The sequence below is a fragment of the Poecilia reticulata genome, chromosome 3, assembly GCF_904066995.2.
Source record: "Poecilia reticulata chromosome 3, P_reticulata-male-v2, whole genome shotgun sequence".
Classification (NCBI taxonomy): Eukaryota; Metazoa; Chordata; class Actinopteri; order Cyprinodontiformes; family Poeciliidae; genus Poecilia; species Poecilia reticulata.
The window spans coordinates 6,452,796-6,480,774 of record NC_088832.1 but is presented as its reverse complement, the minus strand read 5'-3'; the positions used below and the strand labels follow the sequence as shown (position 1 = coordinate 6,480,774).

Sequence of the window (27,979 nt, the reverse complement as noted above, 5' to 3'; positions counted from 1 at the left end):
TCGGGGTCAAACACTCAGCGGCCATATTTGAAGGTCACGTTTTTTTGTGTGTGTTTTTTTTTAAAACGACGCCCCGAGGTTCGGCCGGGACAAATGAGTCTTGACAGCACGGGGAAGGGGTGAGGCGAATGTGAGCATGGAAGAGAGACAAAAGTGGAGAAATGCTGCGAGGATTCATTCAAACGTGTGACAGTCGGGAGGATGTGCGCTATCTCAATTTATTTTGTTCATGAGTGGAACTTGGAATTCGTCAGCCTTGAATCCTGCGCATTCAACCAGGTTCAAACAATTCCGCGAATAAATTATCCCCGGAGCACCTTGGTATGTTAATATCCACCGAAGCAAAGCGGGGCGGGGGAAAAAAAACACTTGGCGTAGGCTGGTTTTTATTTGTCACAGTGTGTATCTTACCTTGACGAGACATTTCCATCGCGTGGGCCGCGTGTCGTCTTTATGTTTCTTGTTTACAGAAGAAGAGAAAGAAGAGAGACTCCGCTCGAGGATGTGAGTAAGCTCTCGTTTAATTCAACAGAATGAAATTATACAACCAGTGGTTAAAAAACATAAATGAGTCTAATACAGGCTACATGTGTCACTCAGGGAGAAGGCTTGTGCTTGTTTTTACACACTCGGGTCGTGGAGAAAGAGAGAATATATATATATATTTCCCCCCCATTAGAAATGCAGGGTTCAGGATTGTTGCTTATTTTGACTCGGATTCTCCCAGTTAAGAGCTTCATGTTCCATAAACTATTGTTCACGAACTTCACACACCCCAAATAAGCTCTACATTTCTTACTCAAACAGGACAGTCTCTTCATGTGCTCACCCTGAGGAGAGTGATGGGTATCCCCTGTGAGGTAACCATGGAAACTACATCATTATTATATTGAAATAACATTGCAATCGTTTTATTTCATTGATCAGATTTGCGCCACTGATAGTCCACCTCTATGAAATCAGCGCAGCAACAATTTTAACAAACGAAAAGAGTAAAAAGCCAAGCAACACCATGAGGCTGGATATATTCTGGTTTCAACAGTACAGTACATTGACCAAAAAGACAAATCAAAAGGATATAACTTATTAGAAGATGCACTATAGATCATATATATTTGTGCCTGGCAGGTGAATAAATGCAACAGTCTGCCTGCAGCATGTCTCACAGTCCCCTTCGATCCCTTCGGAGTCACCCAGAAACCCAGTGGAGAGAAGTCTGACTCTGCATGCGTGGACATTTTCCAACAAGTTTCAGGTGGAAGTAGAGATTAAGTGAGTGAAAGACAAGTGAAGAGGCAGTATGTCTTTATGTTGTCTTCACTTGAGGTCCATCAGTATCAAAAAATTAGTAGTTTGGTCCATTTTGTTGCTCTAATATCTTCCATTCTTCCAAAGGCTCCATGTGAATTAGAGAGGTCCTTGTGTATTAACTCAAAAAAACACAAACAAGACAACAAAAAGTTACCTGTAGACAAGAGGCGTGGGAGGAAGCAGGGATTATTCTGTTTATGCAGGGCTTTTGTCCTTCTGTAATTTTTTATTCCATAAAGGAAATACAAGGTCTGTGTTTCCCGTTTAGCCTTCGGGATCTAGAAGTCCATAGATATGGAGCGCTGCTGTGGGTCAACTATGGTGGTACTGTTGCGAGCGCTGGTCCCCCGAACACTGAGGGTTCCGCAGGCGCCTGCCATCCCGGCGCCAATACCTCCTGCTATCCCACTGGGCCCGGCCATGCTCACTCCGCTTACCATGCCCATCCCGCCAGCCATGGACACTCCACCTGTAATCCCTCCTCCGGCAATTCCGGACGGGCCGCCTCCTCCCATTGCTCCTCCCATCGCCCCTCCCATTGCTCCTCCCATTGCTCCTCCCATCACCCCACCCATTGCTCCTCCCATTGCTCCACCCATCGCTCCTCCGACGGATGCTCCTCCGACCAGTCCCACCGCGCCACGGCCGTAAATCTCACATGGAATCTCCTCAGTGACACGGTCCTCGATGACCTGCTGGTCGCAGTCATGAGTCTGTGAGTGCTGCTTGTAGCCGTAGCAGCTCTTCTTGTAGGTGGACGTGGAGTTGAAGGTCTTCATGGGAGGGGGCTTGGAGAAGTCGTTGTGGTAGGACAGTTCCATGGAGCTCAGCGTAGTTCTGCTGTGCTTCATGCTGCCGCCGCCGCCTCCTCCGCCGCAGCCAGTGGCTACGGAGCCCTGGGAGCCACAGTGGTGCTCGTGGACACAGCGCGACATGGTGGAGGAGCGACGCACCTTGTGGAAGCTGTCCAACTCCTCGGAAAGATCGCCAAGGTCTGAGGACATCTCCTTGTCGCGGAGAGAGAAGAGCTCGTAGTGGGGCGGGTCGAAGACCTCCTGGAATCCAGCCTTGTTGAAGACACCAGGTCGCCGAGCCACCACCTTGAAAAGACCACCCAGACCGTTACAGTTTTGGATACAGAACTGTTTAGATACCTTAAAAGGCTTTTAAAAACATTACTTTAATTCCTCGCAAGTCAGAATGCAGGAAAGGTACGGAGGCGTTTAACTGCCAGAGCTTCTAAATAAATTCAGGAGTGGTATCTTGTTGTAACTACAAAGTTTCTCAATATAACACAAAACTTTTGCATCTTCTTATAACAAGATATGAAACACGTTAAAACGACAGTTTCTTGTTATAATGAGTCTTATATCTTGCTATATTGAGAACGTTTCTCATTCAAATGAGAAAACCCTCGCAAATGAGATGCAAAACAACAAAGTTTCTCATTATAACCAGATGAGTTTTATACCTTATTTTCACTTAAACAAGAAATTTGTCAGTTTATGGAGATGGCTTTCAAAAACACATAGATGCTAAATATTCGTTAGCAACTTCAGGTTAAACTGTTTTGATTTGCTGAAACTTAGTATCACGTCCTTGAGGATCACAACAATATAACATCTTTCTACAACAGCCAAGAGGCCTATTACTAATAATAGCGTCATGAGCCTTGCTTCATAAAGCCTGAACTATCCCTTTAAGAAGGAAGGAAAACAATAAACCTTGAAACCACAGAGAAGTTCGGCTTGAACGAAGGATTTATCTGCTGTCAAATACAACAACACTTCATCTTTGGCTGGTCTAAGACCCTTAAAACATTTCCATTTATGTGTGTAACCTTCAGAACTTTACCTCAGGACCAAACAAAAGCGTGACTCACCTTTTTTCTGGGCTGCTTCATTTGGACCAAAATGGAGATAATAAGAAGAACAAGAACTATGCCTGAGGAAACTCCGATAACGGTGCCGTGGGTCTTGGTAATCTGATGAAAAAGCCCCTTGGAACGCTTCTCTGCAAGAGGATGACAGAACAAACAAGATAAGGGGAAAAAGAAATGCAAGTACAGAACCATGCAGTTATCTTTCTCCTTCCAGGCTTTTGTTTGTGTGTTTTGTTATACTTTACTGTCTTAAATAATTTAATATCAGAGAAATATATGTAAGAGAGTATATGTTTGCCTTAAATCAAATCTTTCATATCACCGTGGAGGAATTTTCATCATCAGCTTTCCAAAAAAAAGTGCAAATGACAAATAATTCATGATTTATGAAGGTAGCAGGATTGTTTTTTCACATAGGATGTACATGCACTCAGGTGGTCTTTGTCTTATACTAAAATATATTCAGGACAAGGATTAAAAAATACAGAAGAAATCTGTAAGAGGGCAAATACTTTTACCAGCTCTGTAGTCATAAAATCCTGGAAAGTAAATCAAAACCAAGCACAAGTATCAAAACTACGATGGTGTATTAGGGCCACCGCACATAGACAAAAAAACAAAAACAAAAGGAGAAAATTTCCACCAGAATTTTTTTTTTAGATTAATTTTGATCTCAGCCAGTTTATTTTTAGAAATGTCTGTGTTCAAAAAGTGTAAAATTTGCAAGAAAAAAACTAAAAAAAAAAAAATAAAAAGAAAAAAAATTGAGGTTCATCTAAGACGTTTTCTAGAAAAAACTTTGGAATTTCTGTGTTCCAAACATAGAAAATTTGCTAGGAAATAAACTAGACATTTTTATATTAATCTCAGAAATATTCTAGAAAAGACTTGGCAAGTTCAGAGTTCGAAGCGTTATATTTTTATATTAATCTCAGAAATATTCTAGAAAAGACTTGGCAAGTTCAGAGTTCAAAGCGTTGAATATTTGCTTGAAAAAACTAAGAAATGTTTAGATTAATCTGGGAAATTCTGTAGAAAATTTTTTTTACTTCTGAGTGCAAAGCATCAAATTTGCTAGAAAAAAAAACTGAGAAATTTTTAAATTAATCTCAGAAATATTTAAGAAAAAATCCTTTCAAATTTCAGAGTTCAAAGCAGCATAAATTTGCTGGAAACAACACAAATTTTGAGTTTAATCTCAGATATTTTCTAGAATAAATGTGGACGTTTCAGTGTTTTTAGCTAAAATGTAATCCTTCTTTTTTCTATCTACAACGTCCCTAATACGCCGTCTTAGAAAGCCGTCTGAATGGTCACCTTTGCAGTGGTTTTCATCCCACGGATAGACACAGTTCTGGATTCCGTTGCACACCAGGGTGTTGTTGATGCACATGTTGCTGTGGCAGAAGAACGTATTGGCCGTACAGGGAGCTGCAGGCAAGAGACGAACAGAGGAAATGAAATTTAGCTGAATAAATCTGAATAAAAGATGACTGGAGTGTGAAAAGGACCAGGAGATATTTTGGAAAGAGGGATAATAAAACAACATTAACGCTAACAAAAGAATACTCTAGCAGCAGAAAATCTCCTGGGGCCTGTAATGAACGACAAATGTTATGTTATTTGTAGAAATGCTGCAGGCCTAATGGAGACGGCGCACGTGAAGCAATACATCATCATTTCCCCGTGAAGGGACATCAGGGGATGGACGAGGGGAGCGAATGGCAGCTCCACTGAACTGCAACCGTGGAGAGAGGGAGCGGAGGATAGCAGGGGGACTTGTGGCAATTTCAGAGGAAAAGATAAAAAGAAAGGCAGAGCCGGTGGAAATGCAACATGATGAGGTGCTGCTGGTCCACCGGGTGCAGAGAGAAGGACCTCATTAGGACTGGAGTCAGAGTCTGGATGCTGGGACAGCAGGGACGCAGGTGATTGGCAGCAGGAACTGGCCGGGGAGCTGTGGGAAGAGTTGGTGGACGCTGAAGGCCAGGCGTGGTCAGCACTGAGATAAAAACAGACCTGAAGCAGGAACATTTACTTTGTAACCATTTATATGTCTTTGTGTGTGTTAGAAGGTTCTGGAAAAATGAATTGAACATTGATTTAATACTTTTGTTATTCAAATTTTAGGGATCGCACTTTTCTGGCTGATCGGAGAAAACGATCTTTAAGGAGCCTGCCCTGCCAATTCAGACTTTGGACGATACCCATTATTTTTGTCTGAAATGTCACTAAATATAGCAAGAGAGTCACTGAGTTGACAAGTGTGAGATGACTATTGTTCACTGCAAATGTGCAAACATGACCTGATAGGCGGGTTTGTCAGTTAAACTGTTCTCACAGCAGAGCAAAAGATTACTGATTTTCAGACCAAGGTAGATAAGATCGATAGATAAGATTGGTTTCACTTCTAGGTATCGGCCGATCATCAATCTACCAAGATTAAAGAAATCTGGGCCGATTTATCAATAAATGTTTATTGAATCTGTCAAACACACAACATAGACATATTTATTTTGCTGCCCCAAAATAAAATCAGACAGTGAGCTCTTTATCTTATGATTTAACAAATGACATGAAGTGACTCCATATGTGATTCATTGTTTACCTTAATGATTAGCATTTCATCGATCATTTGTAGAGGATGTATCTGCAGCTAAAAAAGCACTTAGCTAACATGCTAAATCAATTGACTTAGCATCAATACAGTGTAGGGCTTATTTGATGATTTCTTTTAAATAATATTTGGAAAGACAGAGTTGCATAATGTGTGTGTGTTTTTTTTTTACATAATTTCAACTTAATAAAATATATATATATATATATATATATATATATATATATATATATATATATATATATATATATATATATATATAGTATGCATTATAGTCTGTATGCTTCAGTTAATGATTATTCGATTACAAAAGTAGCTGATGGTTATGTCAAAAATCGGTTAATCATCATTAATTCAATTAATCGTTTCAGCCAAATACACTGCATGACTTTCTTGTGTCACTCTGAACCCAAGCCCCACAGTCTTGTATTCATATCGGTGCGGTCTCTGGCTCCAGGTCAAACAGCTTTGATAAGAGGACGTGTAGATGAGGTCGCCTATGAGAAGCACTGTGTGCCGAAGTCTCCCGTTAAACCTACTAACACGTAATCTCTCATAGCACGTCTGCAGCGCTTCAATCTCTTTTTCTTTTTTTCTTTTTTAACCACGAAGCTACCAACTCCACCAGGCGTACTCTAGCGTAGCTTCGTGTACGTCTAATAAAGTCCGGCTTACATCTTGTAGCGGCACATCGAAGGTGACGAAGTGCGAAGAGAAAAACACATCAAGTGGCAAAGATTAATAGTTTCCTCTGACCTCCGAGCGAACTTTGATCCAGCCGCTGACTAACCAAATAAAGTTTGGGAGTCATTCAGTCAGCGTTCCCACTTTCCCGTAGATCAGCTGCGTGACCGGAATTAATGAGGACGCAAGCGGTTATAAGGACTCGCAGAGTAATAAAAAAATAAAAATAAAAAAAAAAAATATGGGTGCTGAATTTTGAAGCCATTAGCTTCTGCCTGCAACGGTGAGGGCTTTTGCTGATGAAAACAACATTAACATTCAGGCAGGGTCGGGGGATGTGTGCAGGAGAATGTGGCAATTAATATCTCAGCCCGTTCAGGCAGTTAATGGAAATATTACGGCGTTAACAGGAACCGGTTTCTCCGCGCGGCAATTTCTCCTACTTTGTGTCACCTCTGACAGCATTTGTTTAAAGTCTCTTCGTCTTTTTAAGAGTGATGAGGCTTGATGCGTGATTTCTATTAACCCCTCTAAGCTCTTCCTTTCATTGAAATAAATCAAATAATTCCTATTTCCCTGGCGAAAGTGACCTGTAATGAGCTCAGTGTGATGCCGTGACGGGCATGTGAAGATAACATTCGGAGCTTTCGGTTATTTAAGAAACGCTGAGGTAAATAATTGGTTTTCTCGTATCTGCGTTCTAAACATGGCACGTATTAATTAGCTTTCTTCGCTGAAACTGCACTTCAAGTCTCTGCTGATGGCTGCTTATGCAAACAGAAAGCATAAGAGACGAGCTGAATAAATGTCTGTTTCTCTCTGTGGGAAGATAGCGAGGCAGGTGGTGTGTTACAAATAAATAATGGCAATAACGCGCTGCCTTCCTCTTAGGATAAAGGCACATTTCTTTTGAAAACAATGGAAATTTAGATTTAATTAGACAATCATTTGAGGTCATGTTTGAGGTCATGACATGACAGAACAAGCTTTTTTTTTTTTTTACTTATATCATGTTATGTCTGCAAATTACAGTTTAATTTCAAAGGATTTTATGTGGTCAGACAAAGGGTGACCTGGCTGGGAAGTGAAAACCCCCCTCATAATAATAGAAAATCTGAAAAGTGTCAAAATTTTGCAGACCAACAAGTATTTTAGGGTATGTATGTGCTGTCTGTGCACATCCAGAGGGCTGTGTATTTCCAGTGTTCCACCTCCATGTTCCTGGTGAAGAAAAGCCTCCGCACAGCATGGTGCTGCCACTACAAGCTTTAACTGGGGTCATAGTGTGGTCAGTGCTTAGCATGTAGGTGAATTTTTTTTAAATCTTGATGTGTTCTTTTTCTTACACCCGGAGTTGGCTTGGAACTAGTTACGTTTACTTAATTACATTTACTACAGTAACTTCTTGGATTTTTTCTTTATTTTTACTATGTTTTATTTTTTAGCTTTTGAGTAATTTCATTATGAAGTGTCGCTACTCTTACTTGAGTAAAGTTTCTGGATACTCTACTCACTGTGAGTAACTTCACTGAATGAAGAACAATTTTGTTCTTACCAAAAATTCACCAGCAGCTTTTTAACCAAAATTTTATCTGGAAAAATTAATTTGTAAAAATGATTCGTTTTTACAAATTAATTGATTGTTATTTGTAAATGTTTTTTTATTTATATGAATTATTTTCTTTTTGATCTTTAAAACACAAAGTTTCCTCAAACTCTAGTTTTTTGGTTCATCTGATGATGTCATTTTTAAATATTAAATGATTGATGTTTTGATCAGTGACTCATTACTTGAGTCACTGATCAACTAACTGTTACTCTACCACAAAAAATATTTACGAAAATAGTTTTATGTTTGTGATTTAACAAGTTTATATTCTGCTCATGTCAAAAACACAATTTCACAATTGTATTGTTTCCGTTAAATAAGAAACTCAATTAAAATGACACGTGGATAAGTTTGTTCATGCACTAAGTCATTAAAAAAACATGTCAACTACTTCCTGTTGTTTTCTTCTTCCTGGTTTGCACCGGCAGCGACATCCGGTTGTTGATCATGTGACTTGTGTGATGCAAAAAAAAGTGTTGCATTGCAGGTTTGCCAAATAAATCAATTTCTATATGGCCAAAAAAAAAAAAAAAAAAAAACATCTAGCGCCAAAAATGTAAATTTTTCACAATTGGTGTGGCCATTAAGTGAATTTATTTTCAAAATATCAAATTGTGCAATTATTTGGTCAGTGGAAACAGCTATTTTAAAACATGCCAAAGGAGCGATAGAAGACCACACCAGATCATGTTCTCTTACGGTCGATGTAGGAGGTGAACAGCATGCGGAAGCGGCTCAGCCTGCTCTTCTCGTCGGCCCACATCCGTATGACTCCCACGCCGTTGTCCAGCATCAGGTCGTTGGCCACGGTGCTGCAGAACTTGGCCTTCAGGTTCTCGATGGCGCTGCTGCCGTCATACACGGCCACAAAGTTCTTCTTGCACTCGTTTGAGTGTTCCATCTGGTAATCCATGAAGCGCAGGTAAATCTGTAGACGCACAGAGAGTTGGCATTAAGACAATCTGGAAAATGCAAAATAACTTAGAATTTTAGATACATCTACTATGGAAAATTTGTTATTACTTTTTAAAAAACCACCCTTTTATTTCTAGCTTTAGGATTTAAAATAAAGATACAGATGAAAAAACAAGATGTACTTCTTTTGTGTGTTGGTAAAAAAAAGCACACAAATTCCAACATAATAAGAAAAACAGATCTAAATGCATATTAACAGGACTTTTAGTGTCATTCTTTGGGGGAAACAATGCAAATATTTAAACAAAAAAAAAAACAGTTCAAGAAAACAGTTAAAATAATGTGTTTGCTATTCTATCTAAATTTGAAAACATTAGCTGGTTCGTTTCCATTTTAGTTAAAATTATTAAGAACCCATATGGGAGGTCCAAAGAGCCACTTGTGGCTCCGGAGCAGCATGTTGCAGACCCATGTGTTCAGCCATCTCTCTCTGTAAAATTGTAGATATGTTAAGATTTCATAGGTACATTTTCAGCACAGTGGGATCTTCTAAATCCTAGATATCCTGCAACACAGAATTAGCAAAGACTAGCAAAGCTGACCCACTGCTGCCATGGCTGGCCGTTCCTTTTAGACTCAGCCTATCCTTGTATAGCTTACCCTGCATTCATTCTGAACATCCTGCAATATTTTTATTGCAACCAGATGGTAGAAACTTCCCTAACAACCATAAAAAAACGGTTGAAGAATTGATAAAAAAAAAAGGCTAAAAACTATTTGCAAAATAGGCTTAAAAGTTAAGCAAGCTCTACCATCCATCCATCCATTTTCTTTACACCCATGTCCCCTTAGTGGGGTCGGGAGGGGTACTGGTGCCTATCTCCAGCTAACATTCCGGGCGAGAGGCGGGGTTCACCCTGGACAGGTCGCCAGTCTGTCGCAGGGCAACACAGAGACACACAGGACAAACAATCATGCACACACACACTCACATCTAGGGACAATTTAGAGAGGCCAATTAACCTGACAGTCATGTTTTTGGACTGTGGGAGGAAACCGGAGTACCCGGAGAAAACCCACGCATGCCAAGCTCTACCAGTTCTGTTGAAAAAGTGATTAAATATTCAGCCAGAGTTCTGCCAGAAGCTTGTTAATGACTGCACAAAACAAGTGGTGAAAATGCAACTTACTTACATTGAACCAGTTATTCGTAGGAATGCATGTGAAGTGTAGATTTGAGTTTATCCATATTCTAACCAAGGTGTGCATCCAATTCTTATTTTAAAAACCTCTTGCTATTTTGTTTGGCATTGGAGAGCAACCCCTCTGACAAAACCTCCAGCCCATTTAGCACCTGTTTCCTGCAGCAGCTGACTGCACTCCACTGTTCCTTCTGCTTCATCTGCCTAATATCTGGCGAGAAAAGCCAGAGCCTCTGCTAAATTCAGATCATCGTCACTGCTGCCTCCAAAAGCACGAGCCGGACCGGCGCAACACGTCCATCAGGCTGTCAGAAGGGCAGAAATGTGCTCATATGCGTAGAACATTACTTACACTATGTGACACTTCATTATGTAATTTGGGTACATCTGGGGTTTTACACTATTTAAGATGTGCATTCATTTGTGCTCATTTTGCAGCCAGTGAGCAGCGCGGGAGTTTGGATGAGTCATTTAGCCGTGAGGGAAGAAACAGAGCTGCTGTGAATCAAGGCTAGCCTGACTATGCTTGTAATTTCAATGAGATTCTTCATATCATCTCATAAATATCAGAAGAAGTCAGTGGGCTTTCACTCCTGGCACATAAAAAAATATACTCTTCTCAATCTCCAGGGTGTTTTTTTTATTGCTAAATTCTCCCTTCACCGTGACACGGAGCCACACACCTGAAAGTAAGGGAGCTGAGTGATGGGAAATTACAAATTTGAACAGAAAAAGGTTCTTTTTGAACTTTTGTTGGACTTTTCTGATATGCAGTGACACTTTGGTTGCTGAAATTTCGATTAGTGCTGCTTCTGTTTTGGAGATATTAATGTTTAAAGGCCATAAGTACAGCCAGCATTACTCAAATCAAACTAAATTGGTGTTAAATGTTTGTTTTATGTTTGCACAGGAGAAATTTTAGCAGTACAAAGGTAGCTCAGTCGACTGACACCAAATTTGTTTGACTTCATAAATGTGTGAGCGACTGGTTGACCTTTTATGACCTGTGGAGACTTTTATTAATATCTTAAAAATAGCAGCACAAAGTAAAATTGTTACTGCACAAACCTGTACAAAAGCTTTACACAAATTTAGTTTGACTTGAAGAAGGTGTGGTGGCCAACTTTACTCAGACATCTAAGCTAAAATGTTTTAGCTACAAGTTGAGAAAACCAGCTAAATTTGCTAACTGTTTTGGTGCTAGACGTTATTAGCGACATTAGCGTAGCAATGTTTTCCACTGGTTCATTGAAAAACAGGCTGATAAATACGTTTTACCTGAAACTTTCTCTTTGTTGTACATGAAGAGCAGCTATAGTGGGAATATCTGCTACTATCATGATGACTGCTATTAGCAATACAAGCTAACTACATACTTCTCCCGTGGTCCCATACACTACTGTTGCTAAAATAATCGTTCTATTCTCACTGATTTAATAATGCTACAATACTAACTAAACAGATTAATTAGTCTTTCTGGTAAGACGTTACAGTTTAACCTTCTGTGAGCTAGCTGACTGGCAATGCAAAGCAACAAAGGAGGAGGGCAATGCTGCCGCTCTCTATGCTCCAAACAGGTGAAGAAATACTTAAAATAGTTTTCAACTCCAACTTTGACTACATTTTAGTAACACAGCAGCCATGTTGGATAATGAACCTTAGCCTGTTTTTAAGAATCCCGACTTTCCAATTTAAACATATGAACAAATTATAACTAGTCGCTCACTCTAATTTAACAATGACATTTGATCTGGACATCAAATGCTAATTTTTTGATTTATTCACTTTCTATACCAGATCTCTGCAGATAGCATTTTCTAGTTTTCAAGTTTATTTTTAGCACATTTCTGAATGGATTAACGTTTCAGTTCATGTATGTTGCAGTGAATGTAATCAAGCGTAACACTGAGGCTAAGCTACAGAACATCTCTAAGGTTCAAGTTCTCTGCTGAAAGCCAGGAGAATCACTCTAGAACAGAATTACTGTACAGAGGACGGCACGCTCTCTGTAACAATTAAAAGATTTTAAGCTCTTTCTGTTGTTAATTATACTCAGAGCCTCAGGCTAATTACAGAGGAGGTCTTTGTGGTAAACCTTTACATCATTTCAGCTCACATTTACATCCGTAGAACCTGTGTGTGTCTGGAGGCTCTCTTCTGTGAACGCTGGTGCTTTCATGAGCTCCATCTCAGAGGCCATGCTGGCTTTTGCCATTTAGAGCGATTAGAGGGGAATGAATGCCTTCGTCTGGGGTGTGGACTGACACTAAGCCTTCTAACACGGGTGTACATCAGACTTTTTACATCAGGAACTATGGAGTCAGATAGCTGAGAGTAACATCACTTACACAGATCTACTTAAGACTTTTAAGTGAAGATTCCAAACATTTTCAGAACAGAGTTTTCAAAGAATTCAGTTTTCTTTTTAAAGCCAATTTCTAAAGTGAAAATTCAAAATGTTCTGCATGAGTTTATGGCAGTTAAGTCTGTATGGTCAGACATTGAATATGTAACCAACAAACAAATGAACGATGTAACCAACAAACAAATGAACGAAGGATGGACGGATGGACAGATGGATGGACGGATACAGCTTTCAGTCTAGACAAGAAATGTTTTTCCATCCTGTTTCCAGAGTCAGATATGAAATGTAAAACTATATAAACCATATATTCTAGTCTTCCTGTGGAACGAATGAAGATGATAAAATGAAACTAAATGTGACTCGTCCTCACAGAGGTCAAGCTCAGACCCCCACTGGCAGCTTTTCTGCTTTCTTTTCCAGAGGAAGGCCGCCCGGTCCGGCATCGTGGCTAATACGCTCCTGTCTACTGACCTTAGACTGGGGCGGAGCCCTGATGGTCCAGATGCAGTCCAGAGCATCACCAGGCTTAACCCGCTCCTCCTCCTCCACCTGACTGGAGCGAATAATCCCGTCCCAGCCGCCGATCTCAAACTGACAGTCTGCACAATGAAACAAAGAAGACCAAAAAAAAAAAACACCTTTAAAAAAACTGAGACAAACATGAGGAAGAGCAGTGAGAACATAACCACAAAAGATGTTTGAAAAGAGGAGCGTGACAGACGGTGGGTTTTGTTAAAGAGAGGAGTGGAAAAGATTTAGGGCTCAACTGAAGCGCGAACAGAAGATTATAACACAGGACAACATCAAGAGAGAGGAACAAAGACGGGGAGGCAAAAGGAAGATGAAAGAGGCTTGCGTCCTTTCGCAGGCTCGTAAGTATGCATACGAACATCCTTTGACTTCATACACAATTACTGGCGCGTCACGTTCGGACGGGACAGAGCCGGCGTCATACCTGGGATGGGATTCAGCAGTCCGCCCACGTGCAAATGGAAGTCTGGGTCTGAAATGATCAAAAAAATTGGGAGGCACATTACTCTCAACGCATGGACAGGTAAGCAGAGGAGTCATGATACGGTCCCGACAAAGCGGCCTAGATAAAGCACAGAGAGGATTCCTTATCTCCTGTCTGATGGGAGCGCCTGTGGATTTAGATTTAAAGACTTTTGAATTGAGATGGAAAAATCCCACCCCCCCAAAAAAAGGATGTTTATGATGTTTGAAGGATAAAAGAGAAATAGTGGATGATTGAACATGACGGAGAATCTCAGTAACATCAAAATACGATCTGCTGCATGCTTCAGGCTCTTGGCGGTGCGGGTTAAAAACCTGTAAAGCCCCACGCAGATTTAACTTCTTTCCATACACTCATCACTGCACCTGCCCTCAGTTAAACATATCTGATATCCATGGAAACGTCAGACTCTTGGCTCGAAGCTGATAAAAAGCACTTGAGCATTTGGGTTTATGCTCAGAGACTGTGGACATGAGGGACCAGAAATCTTCATCAAAAAGACATAGTATGGAGCTCTAGTAGTGCCAAAAAAATTACATATTTGGGCGGTTTTAAACTATTCTGTTCTGTTTAGTAAAATTTTTCTAAAGTTTATGTATTTTTTAATACTGGATTTCCAAACAATACACTTCAATTGGAGTCAAATATAACAATTTCTTATTGTTTATAATAACTGAATAAAAAATAACATTGGGTATTTTTTAATGAAAAACAAGCAATTACAAACATGTAAAAACAAATGTATTAAGTTTAGTAAGTAAAAAACACAGGATGGTGTTTAATAGATGGTGCCAATCTGTGCCAAAGCTCTCAGGTATTTATTTTTTTTAACTAAAACCAGTGTACATTTGCTCTACTGAACAGGTAGCGGTAGATCTATGGTTTCCAAAAGTTTATACCCTTATTGTTGACATTTCTAAAATACTTAGAAACGATACAAGTGCAAAAATATTCTGTGAAAGACAAAAAACATCAAATCTAATTTTCTCTGAAACTACAGCAGCTGCTACACTAATTACACTTTTTATGGAGCCTCACAGGCGTTAGCTTAATTTAGACACCAAGATTATAGAAGTAGAGTTTATAAACGGTGAGAAAAACTCAATTATATATCGGTGTGTTATTTTAAACAGATAAAACAGAAAACCCTGTGAGGCTTATTATTTTTAATCCGACATCGCTCCTTGCACATCTCTCTGAGCACCTTCGATATGGAAGAAAAAAGAAAACAGAGGTTTGTTGAGTTCACCGCTCACCGGCAACGAAGGTGTACTGAATGCGGAAGCCGAGGCCCTCCAGCTCCTCGTCGCTGGTGAATTTGATCCACATGAAGCGGCCAGTGGAGGTAACGAGGCCCGGGTTCTTCCCTCCGCAGAAGCGGTCGATGATCGGGGAGAAGCCGAACGGCCCGTCGCGGATCTCGATGTGGTCGAAGCGACATTGGAACGACGGCTCGATGTAGTAGTTCTTATCGAAAGCCAGCTGGATCCTCTGTCTGGGCAGAGCTGTGGGGAAAAAACACGAGAGCAAAGAAAAACAAACAAAAAAATGTGCTTGTTTTTATAGGGCAGAAATTATCTGAATGAGATTTTGAGTTTCAATAGTTAGTCTGGATTTATGGGTCAGACTATCAAAGTAGAAACAGATGAAATTTTTTTATTGCAAATTTGTTTTAGGAGCCTGATGAATTTCATGTTTTCAATGTTTTCAGTCTTCAATGTGCTTTAGTAAAACATAATTGTTCAGCAGAAGGAAAACGAGCGATTAAAAAAAGAAATCTCTGAAAAGTAAGGAGCTAAATTGCGGCCATAAAGTTTGTTAAAAATAAAGGAACATTGAAAAAAAATAACATTTGACACTGAAAAAGAGTTTTAAGATTAAAACCGAAAATTGTTTAAAAAAATTGAAAGTGAAAAACAAATTGAACCTGAAAAAGGATGTGAAATTGAAAAACATTTTTTATCAACTTTTCAGATTCAAGTTGTTTTTCCTGTTTCAAATATCTGTTTTTTTATTTTGAGCAAACTTTATGGCCCCAATTTAGCTCCATAAGTGCAACTTATATTTGGGTTATTTGTCCCTCCTGTGCCCTTATACTTTGCAGAACCATTTTGAGCTACCATTCTAGCTGCATCATTAAAAGTGATATTGTGTCAATGCGGAGGTTATGCTTTGACTGTCTTGGCACTAAGCTTCCCTCATGTGGGGCAATGAGGTGCCAAACTGAACTGAACGGAGACAGGCCATTCTAAAATATGAACACGCTTTGATCCACTTCACTCAGGCTGTATGTTGACAGCTGTCCTGCAGAAAGATTAACTTTTGCACCAGTCCCAATTCTTCTTTGCTGTTTTTTTTAAAGTCCCATTGCTCTTCCTGTTAACTATACATGTTCACTAAAACATAGCCTGCCACAAATGCTAATGCTAGTTAGCATGGCTACTGATGACGGCGGATGAACAACATTTCTGAAACGGTAAGTTGTTTCTCCACCATTAAACTATTTAGTACACAAGGTTGATTAACAGCGCTAAGACCCTCCTCCTGGCCCTGATTGGTAGATTTTGATGCTTTTCTACAGACGGAGGTGGAGGATCTCGATTTTATTTATTTTTTGTTATCCATCTCATGCTATACTGTCAGTGACAGTTTTAACAAATATGGAAAAAAAAACACATTTTAGTAAAAAGCTACATACAGTAGCTTTAAAGTGTGTCACAGTGAGAAAGGGTTTTTCGACAAGCTTCACAATCAGAGACTTTTTAAGTGGCATCGGTGCGCTCGCAGTGCAGCGCCTCAAGTCACAGTCAACTCATAAGGAGCCATGACAGTTAGCAGAGCTGCTGTGCAGCGTTGGAGGGAAGCTGCCGTCTCTGACTGCGTCTCTGATATGAAGTTCGCCGGTTCAGGCAAATCAGCACGTCTGCGGCGGGGAACGAAACGGGGCGCTCTGAAACCAAAACCGTTTCCACCACGGAAACAAAGGAGCAGCTGATGGCTGCTCCAAAAAAATAAAAAATAAATGAAGATGATGGGGGTTAAGAGGGGAGCTTCAGCAGCAAGGCGGGGGATTGGAGAGGCTGTCCATGCCCAGAGAAGAGAACAAAGAGTGAAGTCAAGAGTGGATTGTTTTTGTTTTTTTCTTTTCTGTATAACTGCAACAAAATGACTCAAATGTTTTTTTTTCTGTCTTGAATTTGAATTTGATCTGTGATATTCTGCTTGAAGAAGCAGCTTGTATGTCTGCACCTCCTATTCTCTCTGTCTGTGTGTGTGTGTGTGTGTGTGTGTGTGTGTGTGTATGTGTGTTTCTTCCCGTCTTTCTCCGAGTGACACACACACGCAAACTAATGACTAGCGCTTGACACAGAAACAGCAGAATATATAATCACCTCATCTATTTAGCTGATGAACTTGGGGACATGACACAATCAATGAGGCTCACTAACCACAAATTATGATTACAAAGCTAACTGATTAGCCCCCACGCTGGATTGTGAGTGTCTCTGTGTCTGTTGAGGCGGCACGCCGGAGAAGACCGAGGCCTTCCGAGACAAAACGACAGAAACTGATCGGCCTGATCTGTGTGATGTGCCAGAGCGGGCCTTGGTTTTGATTGGTCCACAGGTGGAGCACTTGAGCCGTGTGTGAGATCTATTCCCCCCAACCCCCTGCGCCGTGGAAGAGGGAGGCATCTCATCTGCATGAGGAGCCGTGCTTCAGCATCACAAACAGTTCATCAGTTTAGAGAACGCATCATCCAGATCCCCGTCTCCTATAGCTGCTAATGATCTTTTCCATTATGCTTTCTGCGCGCCTCCAAATTACTGATTGATGCGACGTTTGAGCGAGCACCAACGCCGACGAGGACGCTCGCAATTCAGCGACGAGCCACGAAAGCCCAGTTCTGCAGCAGATGTTCCACTCCTTTATGTGTCCTTCAATGAGCAAATCTTTTGAGTGTGAAGACGAACAGAGCGAGCGCCGAGCGGGCAGGAAGCCAGGGTGAGGGGAAGGAACCGCAGTTTAAAAGGTTATAAAATTCAGAATGGGTCGTAAAAAAAATCTAAATAAAAAATAAATGCATGATGCCCTCCAGCGACAGAGAGGAAAACCGGTTCAATAAAACAATGTCAGTCAGGGTGAGGGCATTTACTAAAAGGAGGGAATCAAGCGGGTATGTTAGAGGGGGTTCTCCGAGACCCTAAGGGAACGCCAACTAAGTTTCCATTACAAATGTGTGTAAAACTTTGCCGATACTCCGCCAAAGTTGAGAAAAAAATGATTTCGTAATTGTGGTGTGTCCATTAAATCAGAAATGCAATTAAAATCACAGATAAATAAATTTGTTCACCTGATAAGTCATTAAGAACCAAGCCATGCCATCGCCTGCCAATCACTTCCCATCGTCTTCTTCACCTTTTCTGTCAGTAGTAAAATCCGGTTGTCCGTCACATGACTCATGATTCATAAAAGTGTTTCCATTGCAGTTTTGGAAAATAAACACATTTCGGTACAAAAAACCTTTGTATAAAAATGTTTTACTTTTTTCAAAACTGGTATGATGCCATTAAGTGAATTTATTTTAATAAATCCTATTTGAGCAATTTTATGTTTAATGGATATGCGGCTAGTCATTGGCAGCAGACTTGTTCCGGAAACATAGAGAAATGGTCCATCTGCAGGGACTGCTTTAAGAAAACAAGAAGTTAGCAGCACATTGTCTTTGTCTCCAGGCCAGATTAAGTAACATCTTTTTTTTTTTTGTCTGTATTTTTTGTTTTGAACTTCTTATGACAGTTTCACATTATTTCAGTAACCAAAACAGATTTTGTTTTTAATGTAATGGCAGGGTATCAACATTTAGTCTTCCCTATGCTTACAAACATCTCTGAAAAATCACTGCTGCTGGTTATTAAAGCAGTGTGACTTATGTTGATGCTCTTATTTTGAAATGTAACCTGATGTGCTCCTTTGCCAGCTAACACAATCTGCATGCCGTTATTATATCTAAGGGCTTCTGATGCCCTGGGTTACAACAGCAAGGATGTGAAACTGAAAAACTGATCAGTTAAAGTTCGATGCAAGAAAAGTAAACTAGTGATGTTAAAATAGAGAGAGAGAGACAGAAAAAGAGAGAGAGAGAGAGAGAGAGAGAGAGAGAGAGAGAGAGAGAGAGAGAGAGAGAGAGAGAGAGAGAGAGAGAGAAAAGAATTCAAATAGCAAACTTAATTTTGTCCAATCAGATGTGGTCCTTGAGAAAGGCTTATGCAACTTGTTCCTCTTGATTTTGTTAATCCACACCTGATTGGTCAAAATTAACAACGGTTTTTAATTTTTTCTTTTAGATATAGCCATCTTTAACTACTATGGTGTCCGTCTTTTACTTACATTTCAAAATAAGAGCATTAACATAAGTCCCACTGTTTTAATAAGTAACAGTAATGACTTTTCAGAGATGTTTTATAAGCATAGGCAGGCTTAATGTTGACACTCTGCCATTAAATTAAAAACAATATCGGCTTTAGTTTCTGAAATAATGTGAAACTCACGTAAGTAGTTAAAAACAAATAATACAGATATAAAAAAAAATCTTTCAAAATAATGTTACTTAAAATGACCTTGAGTCAAAACAATATTGCTAACTTCTTGTGTTCTTGTTTAACTTTTTAAAGCAGCCTCCCTTTCAGACACTCAAGTTTTGGAAGGAATTCCGCAGTAGGAACCAGCCGATGAGTTAGCTCTTTAGAAACGCCCACCCCGAGTCTGCAGAGAGCTCCCTCTGGAGGAAACTGATGCAACAGAGCAGAAAACGGCTAAAATCGGCCAGGCTTTATACCTTCCAGGATGTAAACACACTCCTTGTTGGGTGGGTAGGTGTTGGGGTAGTTCGGTGACATAAACACCCCGCCGTTGATGTTGCGGACCCACGTGCCGCAGTCGTTTTGTCCGGGGCTCTGGCCGCCGGGGTCGCCTGGGGAGTCTGAGGTCAGAGAAGAGGACAGAACAGCGGAAAAACAGACCGGTTATTGGATCAGTGGATCAATGAGAGAATGATTAGATGGCAAAAGGATCAGAGGGAAGGACAGCAAAGAGCAGGTAGGGAGTAAAACGGGAGGAGAGAGAAAACTGAATTAAGGAGAAAGGTTATTTTTATGGAGGTCCCAAAAATCCCACAATTCAAATAAATGTAAATTAGATTAGAAATAAACTCACAGATAACAGATTTAATACTCTAAAACACTGTAAATAAGTGATTAATAAATTAAAAATATATATTTTTTAGGTGTCATGGTCCATTTGATCAAGCACAATGACATGTTAAATGACAAAAAATAACCAAATATGAAAAAAATTCTAGATTTAAATCAATTTCTGAAGATTATAATACATCTTAATAAACTGATTGTAAATGCAAATATTTAATCATGTACTTAATCATATATTTGCAATACATTTTCATAAATAACAAAGAAAGTATTCATTATTAATTTAATGTGGCACTTTTGGCATACCGTAGATGTGCGTTCACGAACACGTGGTTTAAAAATGACGTTAAGGTTTTGCCTGAGCTCACCTTTAGTTCTCTGTGCCAGTGCAAAGCCCTCTTCTATCAGGAAGAAGAGAATCCACGCTGTGAAGCAGAGATATCACACGTTACTCCTCAGTGTCTGAACATCACATTAATACACATCACACCTGATGTTAAATAATCAGCAAGAAGTTGAAATCACTCAAACCACAAAGGATCCGCTGCAGGTCTTACTCAGTTTTAATTAATCACAGTAGAGTATGGATTTATGATATCTGTGACTGAATTATTTATATTTAATAAACGACAGAACTGTGACAGATAGTATTAAATTCATTTCAGGAGAAAGCTGTCTCAGAAGGACCACTGTGTCCACATGGCAATTACACAAACTGTCAACATGAGGTATTTATGAAGAGACGATGGTGGAGGAATTGTGGGATGCTCAACTATTAATTAGATAACAAGCAAAGCACAAGGTGTGTGTCAGGGTTTTATTCATTTTATTTCAAACTGTAACTTCTACAACCAGATTCTTTCCCTCTCAGGTCTTTTTGAATCATTATTTCTTCTTCTTCTTTTTTTTCAGGGGAATTCCCCAAGGCAGCTACAGAATGACTGATTCCTATCGATGGATATTAGAATGACCTTAAGCGATGTGTGTAGACGTGGTAGACATCTTGTTGTGTTTGAGAGGCTGTGTGCTCCACTGCTGAGCGGCCCATCAAGAGAAGATGCAAGAAATGCGGCGTGCTTGCAGCAGCAGCCTGAGCTGCAAACTCAAATGTAGATCTGATCTGCAGGTAACAAACTGCACCACTGCTTTTTCATGAAAACATCCATCCCTCCAATTTGAGAGTGGATCACTTGAAGCTGCAGTATGCGACTTTTATATAAAATATTTTTTTTCACATATTTGTTGGAACTATATTGTGACAGTGAGGTATAAGACAGATAATCTATTAAAAAAAATCAATCTACTCTGCCTTTTTATAGCGCTAACTGGAAACAACCAATCAGAGCCAGGGGGCGGGTCTTTCGCGCTGTCAATCACCCTCATAGTGGCTGTTCATGCTCCCTTTTTTCTCCCCCTTGTTGAAATGCAATTGTGCAACGTCTAATAACCATACGTCTGCCTGATAGTTTATTATTGATAAATAATTGTTGGCGTTTATACAGTTTATGTAAAAGTTAACTGTTTCTCTTTTTCCCCACTCTGAGGTGATTGGCCGATGCAAATTGAAAAGGCGGGGCTTAACCGGCGTATAGACTCATGGGAGGGCTGCCATTTTTTGAACTCTAGTGTTGCACCAGACTTAATAAACCAGCTTTGTTGATGTACAGCCAAAGATTGGCTGACTTCATTTTCCACCTCTCGGCATAACATCGATATCCACCAATCAAGAAAAACCAACCTTGGTTTTGATGTCAGTGATATTTGAGAAGTACCAATTAACTTCCTGATTAACAATTTGCCAGTTTCTCACAACACAGGTATAGAAATTGGTGTAATTAATTGATCAAACACATTTTGTTTCCTATTTCAAAGAATGACACTTCAACAAAACGTAGCCGAAGCAAACTGTCCTCTACCGCCTTCGGAGGGACAATCAGAGAAAAAAACAGAAACTGTGCAGAGAAGCGACAACTTATTGGCAAACACTGGTGATAACACAGACATTGTGTGAGCCGAGGCTCCATGACGTGATGGTTCCTACTTCTGCTCCAAGGAGATTGGGGACACGTGCAACATCTAATAACCAGTGCATGAAAAAGTATTTCATCAAAGATTAATAGACATGGATGGCAGGATAATGGGATTAAGTTAGAACATTAAAACTTAATGGATAACTAAAGCTGGACAAGGAATGGATTTTTTAAAAAGACAGTAAAAAAAAAAAAAAAAAACACCACCAGAAACACAAAGAATTCACAGAATGTACCCGACTCATGAAACATAGGGACAGGTGAACAGATTAGATGCTGTCTACTGAATTACCACTCTCTAGCTCTCTGCATTAGAGAGTGATGTGAAGTTGAGAGCATAAATCGCACAGAGGAAGGAATGAAGGACGGTGGAGAAAGAGACCAGCAAAATCAAAGTGTGCAGCGGAGATGCTCCTCGGTACCAGAGTGTGTGGACTGTGATTGAACTCATCTTGAAAAAGCACACATATTCACGGCCCTCGAGCTCCGGGATCCTCATTAACTCTATCTCCATTATCTTGCAGTAAAGTGTCGTAGGTGGGAGAATGAACCACCACGGGCGTGTTTGGAGTGCGGACCACCTAAAATCAGGCACCGGCTAACCGAGCGGATCTGGAAGCTCTTATTAAAGCCTATTGTTCACATTGCAGACCGTGAATCAGACACAGAACCGTGGTTCTCCTGGAAATTCAGGAAACCTCACGGGAAAGAATAGCTGGAATGGGGTTTTTTTTTTCTCTCGTCTTATTAAACTTGCCTAATTTATGCAACGGCCGGGAGCTATTTTGTAATATCATCAATAAATTATAGGCTGCAATCGCTTTAAGAAACCAACTCGCTCTGTTGCGAAAACAAACAGAAAGAATTAAGTCGATTAGGAAAGAAAGGGAACAATTAGTGAAACACCCTGCGACACGGCTGAGGTCATCATCACACCCCACAGGGGGAAGGAGCGGAGGGCTTCCTGACCTTTACAAAATTACAGCGGGTTCAACCCCTGCTATTCTGGGTCACGTCACTTCTTCTCCACATCACTTCTCCACTTCGGCTCGCGAGCTGAATTTAAGGCCGGAAGGAGGGGGGGGGGGGGGGGGGGGGGGGTCCACTTCAGCCATCTGTCACACAAAGCTCAAACAGCTGAAACCGCGGCCCTGTGTATGGATGGCTCACCCCGACTACAAACACACTCCATCTCTTAAGTGGCTAATGAGGTGGCCCTACACAAATACACGCCCTAAAATCCTTTTAATTTGAAAAGACACTGGGGGCATCACTATGCTGTCAAAACAACCTATTTTCCCCCCAAGCTTTAAAAATCTGGTCCTCGGTGACATGATTGCATCACATCATTCCTGCAGACTTGTCAGCTGCACACCTATGCTGCCGCTTTTAGCTCATCCTGGATTTAGATCTGATGTCAGCAGAGACAGCTCAACTTCTCTATCTGCCAAAAATACTCATTAGCGGATCGTTAGCTGTGGCCATCAGAAATGTTCCTGATCAGAAACACTCAGAGGGTTGAGTTCAAGCTCCGTATTTGGTGTTAGGAGGTCGACTCGGTGGATTCACGCGCGCGACGCCAGATTCCAGGCCAACATCACCTGCAGCCTCAGCAAAAACACAGAATCCTAAAGTAAGGCTTCCCTCCCCACCATCCTCTCTCTTTCTACTTTCTCTTCAAAAGTCCATTTTTGTGGCTGTTTTGATTCCGGCATCAGATTTTGGCCGAAAGCTGTGAAACCTAACGTGTCAATTCTGATGCTGCTTCCATTTTGAGCGCGCGGTGCTTTCTGAGAGACGCTTTTCTTCTCATCACACTTCCAGAGACTGTTTGTTTGTTTCACCCTTCTGACTGAAACCCCAGAGACTTCAGTGCATGGAAATCCCAGGAGAGATGCAGTTTTAAAAATACTCAAACGCTGCCATCGCCTATCGTGGCACGCTCACACTAACTGAAGAAGAAAAGAAACAATAACACATTATTCCTTTTTTCTGCAGTTCGGCACAGAGCTGGTTTGTCTCATGGGTGACATTGCTCTTTGCCCAGGGCGTCAGTATGTCAGATGCAGCATAAACACTTGGAACAAAAGAGAAGTGCAGCCTGATCAACATTTCTATTGCTTTCATTAGAGAGAGGACAGTCAATGGACTACAGAATGAAATTGACCAGCTTTAAGTCACCAGCCAACGCATGTAAGCGTGTTTGTATTGAACTGAATGAAACAATACTGAGCAGTTTTTAGAATACAGTGTGAAATGTTTAATATCTGTTGAATTAAACGGGGGTTCCCACACGTCACTATTACCATCGCCGCCCACAAAGCATTAGCTTCTTTTCTGAGATGTAAAGAAGCTTTCTTTTTCTCACTTTCATTCATATTCACTAATTATTATATTCGTTTAGTATAAAAGCGGCCCCATACCTTCTGACTTTAGTCGCCCATGACAGGGCTGCATACTGGACGGTTCCTTCGGTCTTTTTCTTGACAGAAACTTTTCTATTTCGCGCTTTCTATGCTAGCTTGAGGAGAATAGCAGCTTTATAAATTTAATCAGGAATCAGGAAGATTACGCAGCCCCTACGGGGACAATGAACGAAAAAATAAACTTTCTCGTGCGGACCAGACAGTATCTCATGCGCACGAAAAAAGCACGAGATACTATCAGGTGCGCACGAGAACGTATCTGGTGCTTAGGAGAAAGTTTATTTATTTATTTATTTTTACTTCAATGTCCGTTTGGGGGCTCCTCAGAAAAACAGATTAGTTATTTTTTATTTTGCTTTATTTCCTCATCTTCCCTCCAACTTTTTGAGCGCCCCCCGGTGGCACACACTTTGAAAAACACTGGCTTAAAAAACACCAATGATGGCAATTTAAATGGTTCTTTCGTGTGAAGACAATCTTAAAGGCATTGCTGAAAAGTTTTAATCACAACTGTATGTTCCAACATTCTTTCTGTAACTTATCAGTTCTCAACAAACGAATACTTGTATAAACACTGCTGTCTGACAAAACACTATAACAGATGTGTGGTGGAATACCCCTGTCCGATCATAGGAGGAGATAACCACATTATATCCTCTACAACAGGCCAGCTAAGAGAAGGGAAACACGCCCTTAAACTCCATCATAAAGTGGGACGTGATGATACAATCTGGACATTTATATATCCATTCAGCCTGACTGATTTCGAACCAATCACATCAAACAACCACGAACCCCATAAGGCAGCACGAAGGCGCGCGCTGCTTCTGTGTGCTGCGACAAGTGTTTCACAGGTGTTGATGGCGCGAGACAGTCAATAGGAACGGAGCGCGAGCTGTGGCGCGTGCGGGGCAGCGTGCATCCCGGTCTGATGACTGCTCCGCTCCACCTGGAGCGTTTCCCCGCAACCAGAATAAAGGGTTTTATGGAAGTACTGGGAAGTTGTTCCTCTGTTCACACAAAGCGCGTCTGTTAGGACGTTTAGATAAGAAGGATAAGGGATATTTCCCATCATAGATATTAGCCAACATCGGGTTAGTCATGTCACTCTCTGCTTACTGATTGGTTTTTATCCCTCTTCTTCATAAAAAATAAAATAAAATAAAAAATGGATTCGGTATCTGACCTTTGATGTCACGACGACTCAGATGTGCCTTCGGGTTGGCTGCTGATTTATATATATACACATACAAATATATTGATAAAGCAAAATTAAACGTTTAGGCTATTTAAAATGCCCTTCTAATCTTAAACTGACTGCCAAAATGAATATAGGCTACCGTACATAAATTAAATACGAAATAAAGATTCGAGTGAAATCTCTACGTAAAAATCGACCTATACTGACTGACATGAATGCAGTTTCGTCTCTCTTTACCTACAGGCTGCTCTGCTGTCAACCATTACCAGAAAGAAACCAGCAGGTGGATCACTTTACAGCGCTAGTTTAGGTCTAACGATCAGAGACAGAAATGACAAACTACTTGAATGGACACGTGTTCATTTGCGAAGCCAACCGAGACACGGAGGACAAGTTTAATTGATTTAACTGAGGCTCACCCAGAGGATGGGAGCGGAGCCCCTGACGGTGCGCAGCGCACATTCTCTGCGCGCATTGAACTCACCTCTGTGCATCTCTTCTCCCGGTGCAATTCCAAAGCGCCCTCTTCTCAAAAATCTCCCCCTGATCTGGGCATTGTAAACCGGGTCACGAAAATCCAACTTTCCAGCAACAGTAAATCCATCACAGAGAAGCGCGCCCGCAACCGGCAGCTTTGGAAGCAGCTGGAAATCCCGCTCCGCTCCGAACCTCAGCCGGGCATCCTCACCTCACACAGTCCGATCCGCTTTCGGCTGGAGCGCACCGAAGACGGGCAAAGAGACGAGGAGGCAGGGATGATGCGCGCGCGAGGGGGCAAGGATGCTATCCAAAATGCGCACGCGGATAGAGTAATAATGGAGACAAAGGAGGGAGGGAGGGGAGAGAGAGAGAAAAAACACAGAGCGGGAGGAGAGGCGCTCTCTGGGCTCAGTCCGCGTCAGAACTAAGAAGCGCTCCTCCTGAACGAAGCTCATTTAAGCCGCGCTGCTGCTGCTGCTTACATCAATAAGCGGCTGCTTGTCAGCAGCGTCGTCAAGGTACAACTCCACACAGGGCTCCGTCTTCCGGTTGAGATATTGTTTGCATTTAACAGGCGAACAAATGAGAAAAATCAAGAAAACGTTCGAATAAACCCTTCGTCTTTTTTTCCCCCGGGATGTTGATTCATGGATGGTAAAAAAAAAAAAGATGTTGACTTTTTATTTCTATTATTAAAGATTCGCGAACCGTAATAAATAAATGCATAAAATAAAAACAACAAATGTTGAAATGAAATTTTGCTTTCATTTCACGCTGTGTGCACACCGATTAGGCAAGTTATGTTTTTGCTCTGTTAGGAGGAAATGTGTGCAGAATTAAGAGGCAATGTTAGTGTGCAGATTATGACGCAATTTAATGAAACTTTTCCCACCCATTTATCAATTTGAGCATCAAACATCTCAAAAAATAATAATGAAATCACCTCTTTCGTCGTTTCGTATAACAGAAACAGCCTCACATGTTTCAGTAACAGTCACCGTCCTTCCATTCATGGAGTCCGTCAGTGTGCTGACCTGTTGATCAACTTTCTTTGGAGCAGCAACCACAGCCTGCCTCCCACACACCGATCAGAGAAACCTCCCGTTTAAAAAAAAAAGAGTCCAAAAGTTCCCAACATGTTTTCATCTTTAAATATTTTAACTGAGCAGCGCACTTTGATATATTCCGTGGACCACTGCCTGCATAAAAACCATGCTTGTTAAAATTCAAAGATGGAGGTAAGTGTCTTCTAAAGACTGGCAGTAGGTGGGAAAAAGATGTTGAACTCGTTCTTAACCAGATAAAACCCAACTGTAGCCAGTCTTTATACCACCAGCCCACAGCACTACCACATCTCTACCTTGTTGTGATGTGAGCTGGAATGGAATTCTTTGCCTGGTACTGATCCAGTCAGTTATATTTTTTTGTTATTAAATGGTAAATGGACTGAACTTTATCCAATCATTTTTGACCACTCTAAGCGCTTTATACTAGAGTCACATTCACCCATTCGCACTCACAAACGCTCACACATTTATACACTGATACGCAGCTCGGTAGACAATTTGGGGTTAAGTGCCCAGGGGCACATCGACATGTGGCAGGCTAAGCCTTTGTTTTGTTTTTTTGTTTTGATTTTTTAGGAAAATAAAATAAAATGAAATAAATCGCCTTTTTTTAAAGCCGGATTGCAAGTGTTTCTGTTGCTCCGAGCGTTTCACTATCAGAGCAGATTTTTTCCTAAAAGATATGTTTATAGAAGATATGTTTGTAGAAGATATGTTTATAGTTGATGCATTTAAAGCCGGACCAATCACACCGCTGGGCGTTGCCTCGCGCGCTGCAGCAGCTGGATGTCTAAAGTTTACCTCAGCGCGGATCCCACGCTCCTCCTTTCACTCGAACTGGACACAGGCTGACCGCTATGGATATTTACATCAACCCCCTGTGAGGAATTATAATTAGTTATGAGGAGTTATTGATTAAGGTAAGAGTTTAAACCCACCGCGTTAGCTCTGGTTGCGCAGCTCGTG

At 40.8% G+C, this 27,979-nt stretch overlaps 1 protein-coding gene across 1 annotated transcript; it reads right to left on the bottom strand.

Moving 5' to 3' along the window:
* Positions 1-503: 503 nt before the first annotated feature.
* On the bottom strand, positions 504-26,484 carry neto2a (neuropilin (NRP) and tolloid (TLL)-like 2a). The gene is made up of 10 exons (XM_008404869.3): positions 25,951-26,484; positions 20,178-20,234; positions 19,440-19,583; positions 14,857-15,105; positions 13,541-13,588; positions 13,057-13,184; positions 8,803-9,031; positions 4,511-4,624; positions 3,194-3,324; positions 504-2,411 (listed from the first exon to the last, which is right to left on the bottom strand). Exons 1-10 carry the CDS (start codon positions 25,958-25,960, stop codon positions 1,590-1,592), a joined length of 1,932 nt encoding a protein of 643 aa, XP_008403091.1. The 5' UTR covers positions 25,961-26,484; the 3' UTR covers positions 504-1,589.
* Between the last annotated feature and the right edge of the window lie 1,495 nt (positions 26,485-27,979).

Bases quoted from the DNA above. Each gene is read 5' to 3' on its own strand.
- neto2a (XM_008404869.3), bottom strand. The intron at 19,584-20,177 runs GTGAGCTCAGGC...CTCTGACCTCAG, and splicing joins ACTGGCACAGAGAACTAAAG to ACTCCCCAGGCGACCCCGGC. The intron at 3,325-4,510 runs GTGACCATTCAG...ATCCTCTTGCAG, and splicing joins GGATGAAAACCACTGCAAAG to AGAAGCGTTCCAAGGGGCTT.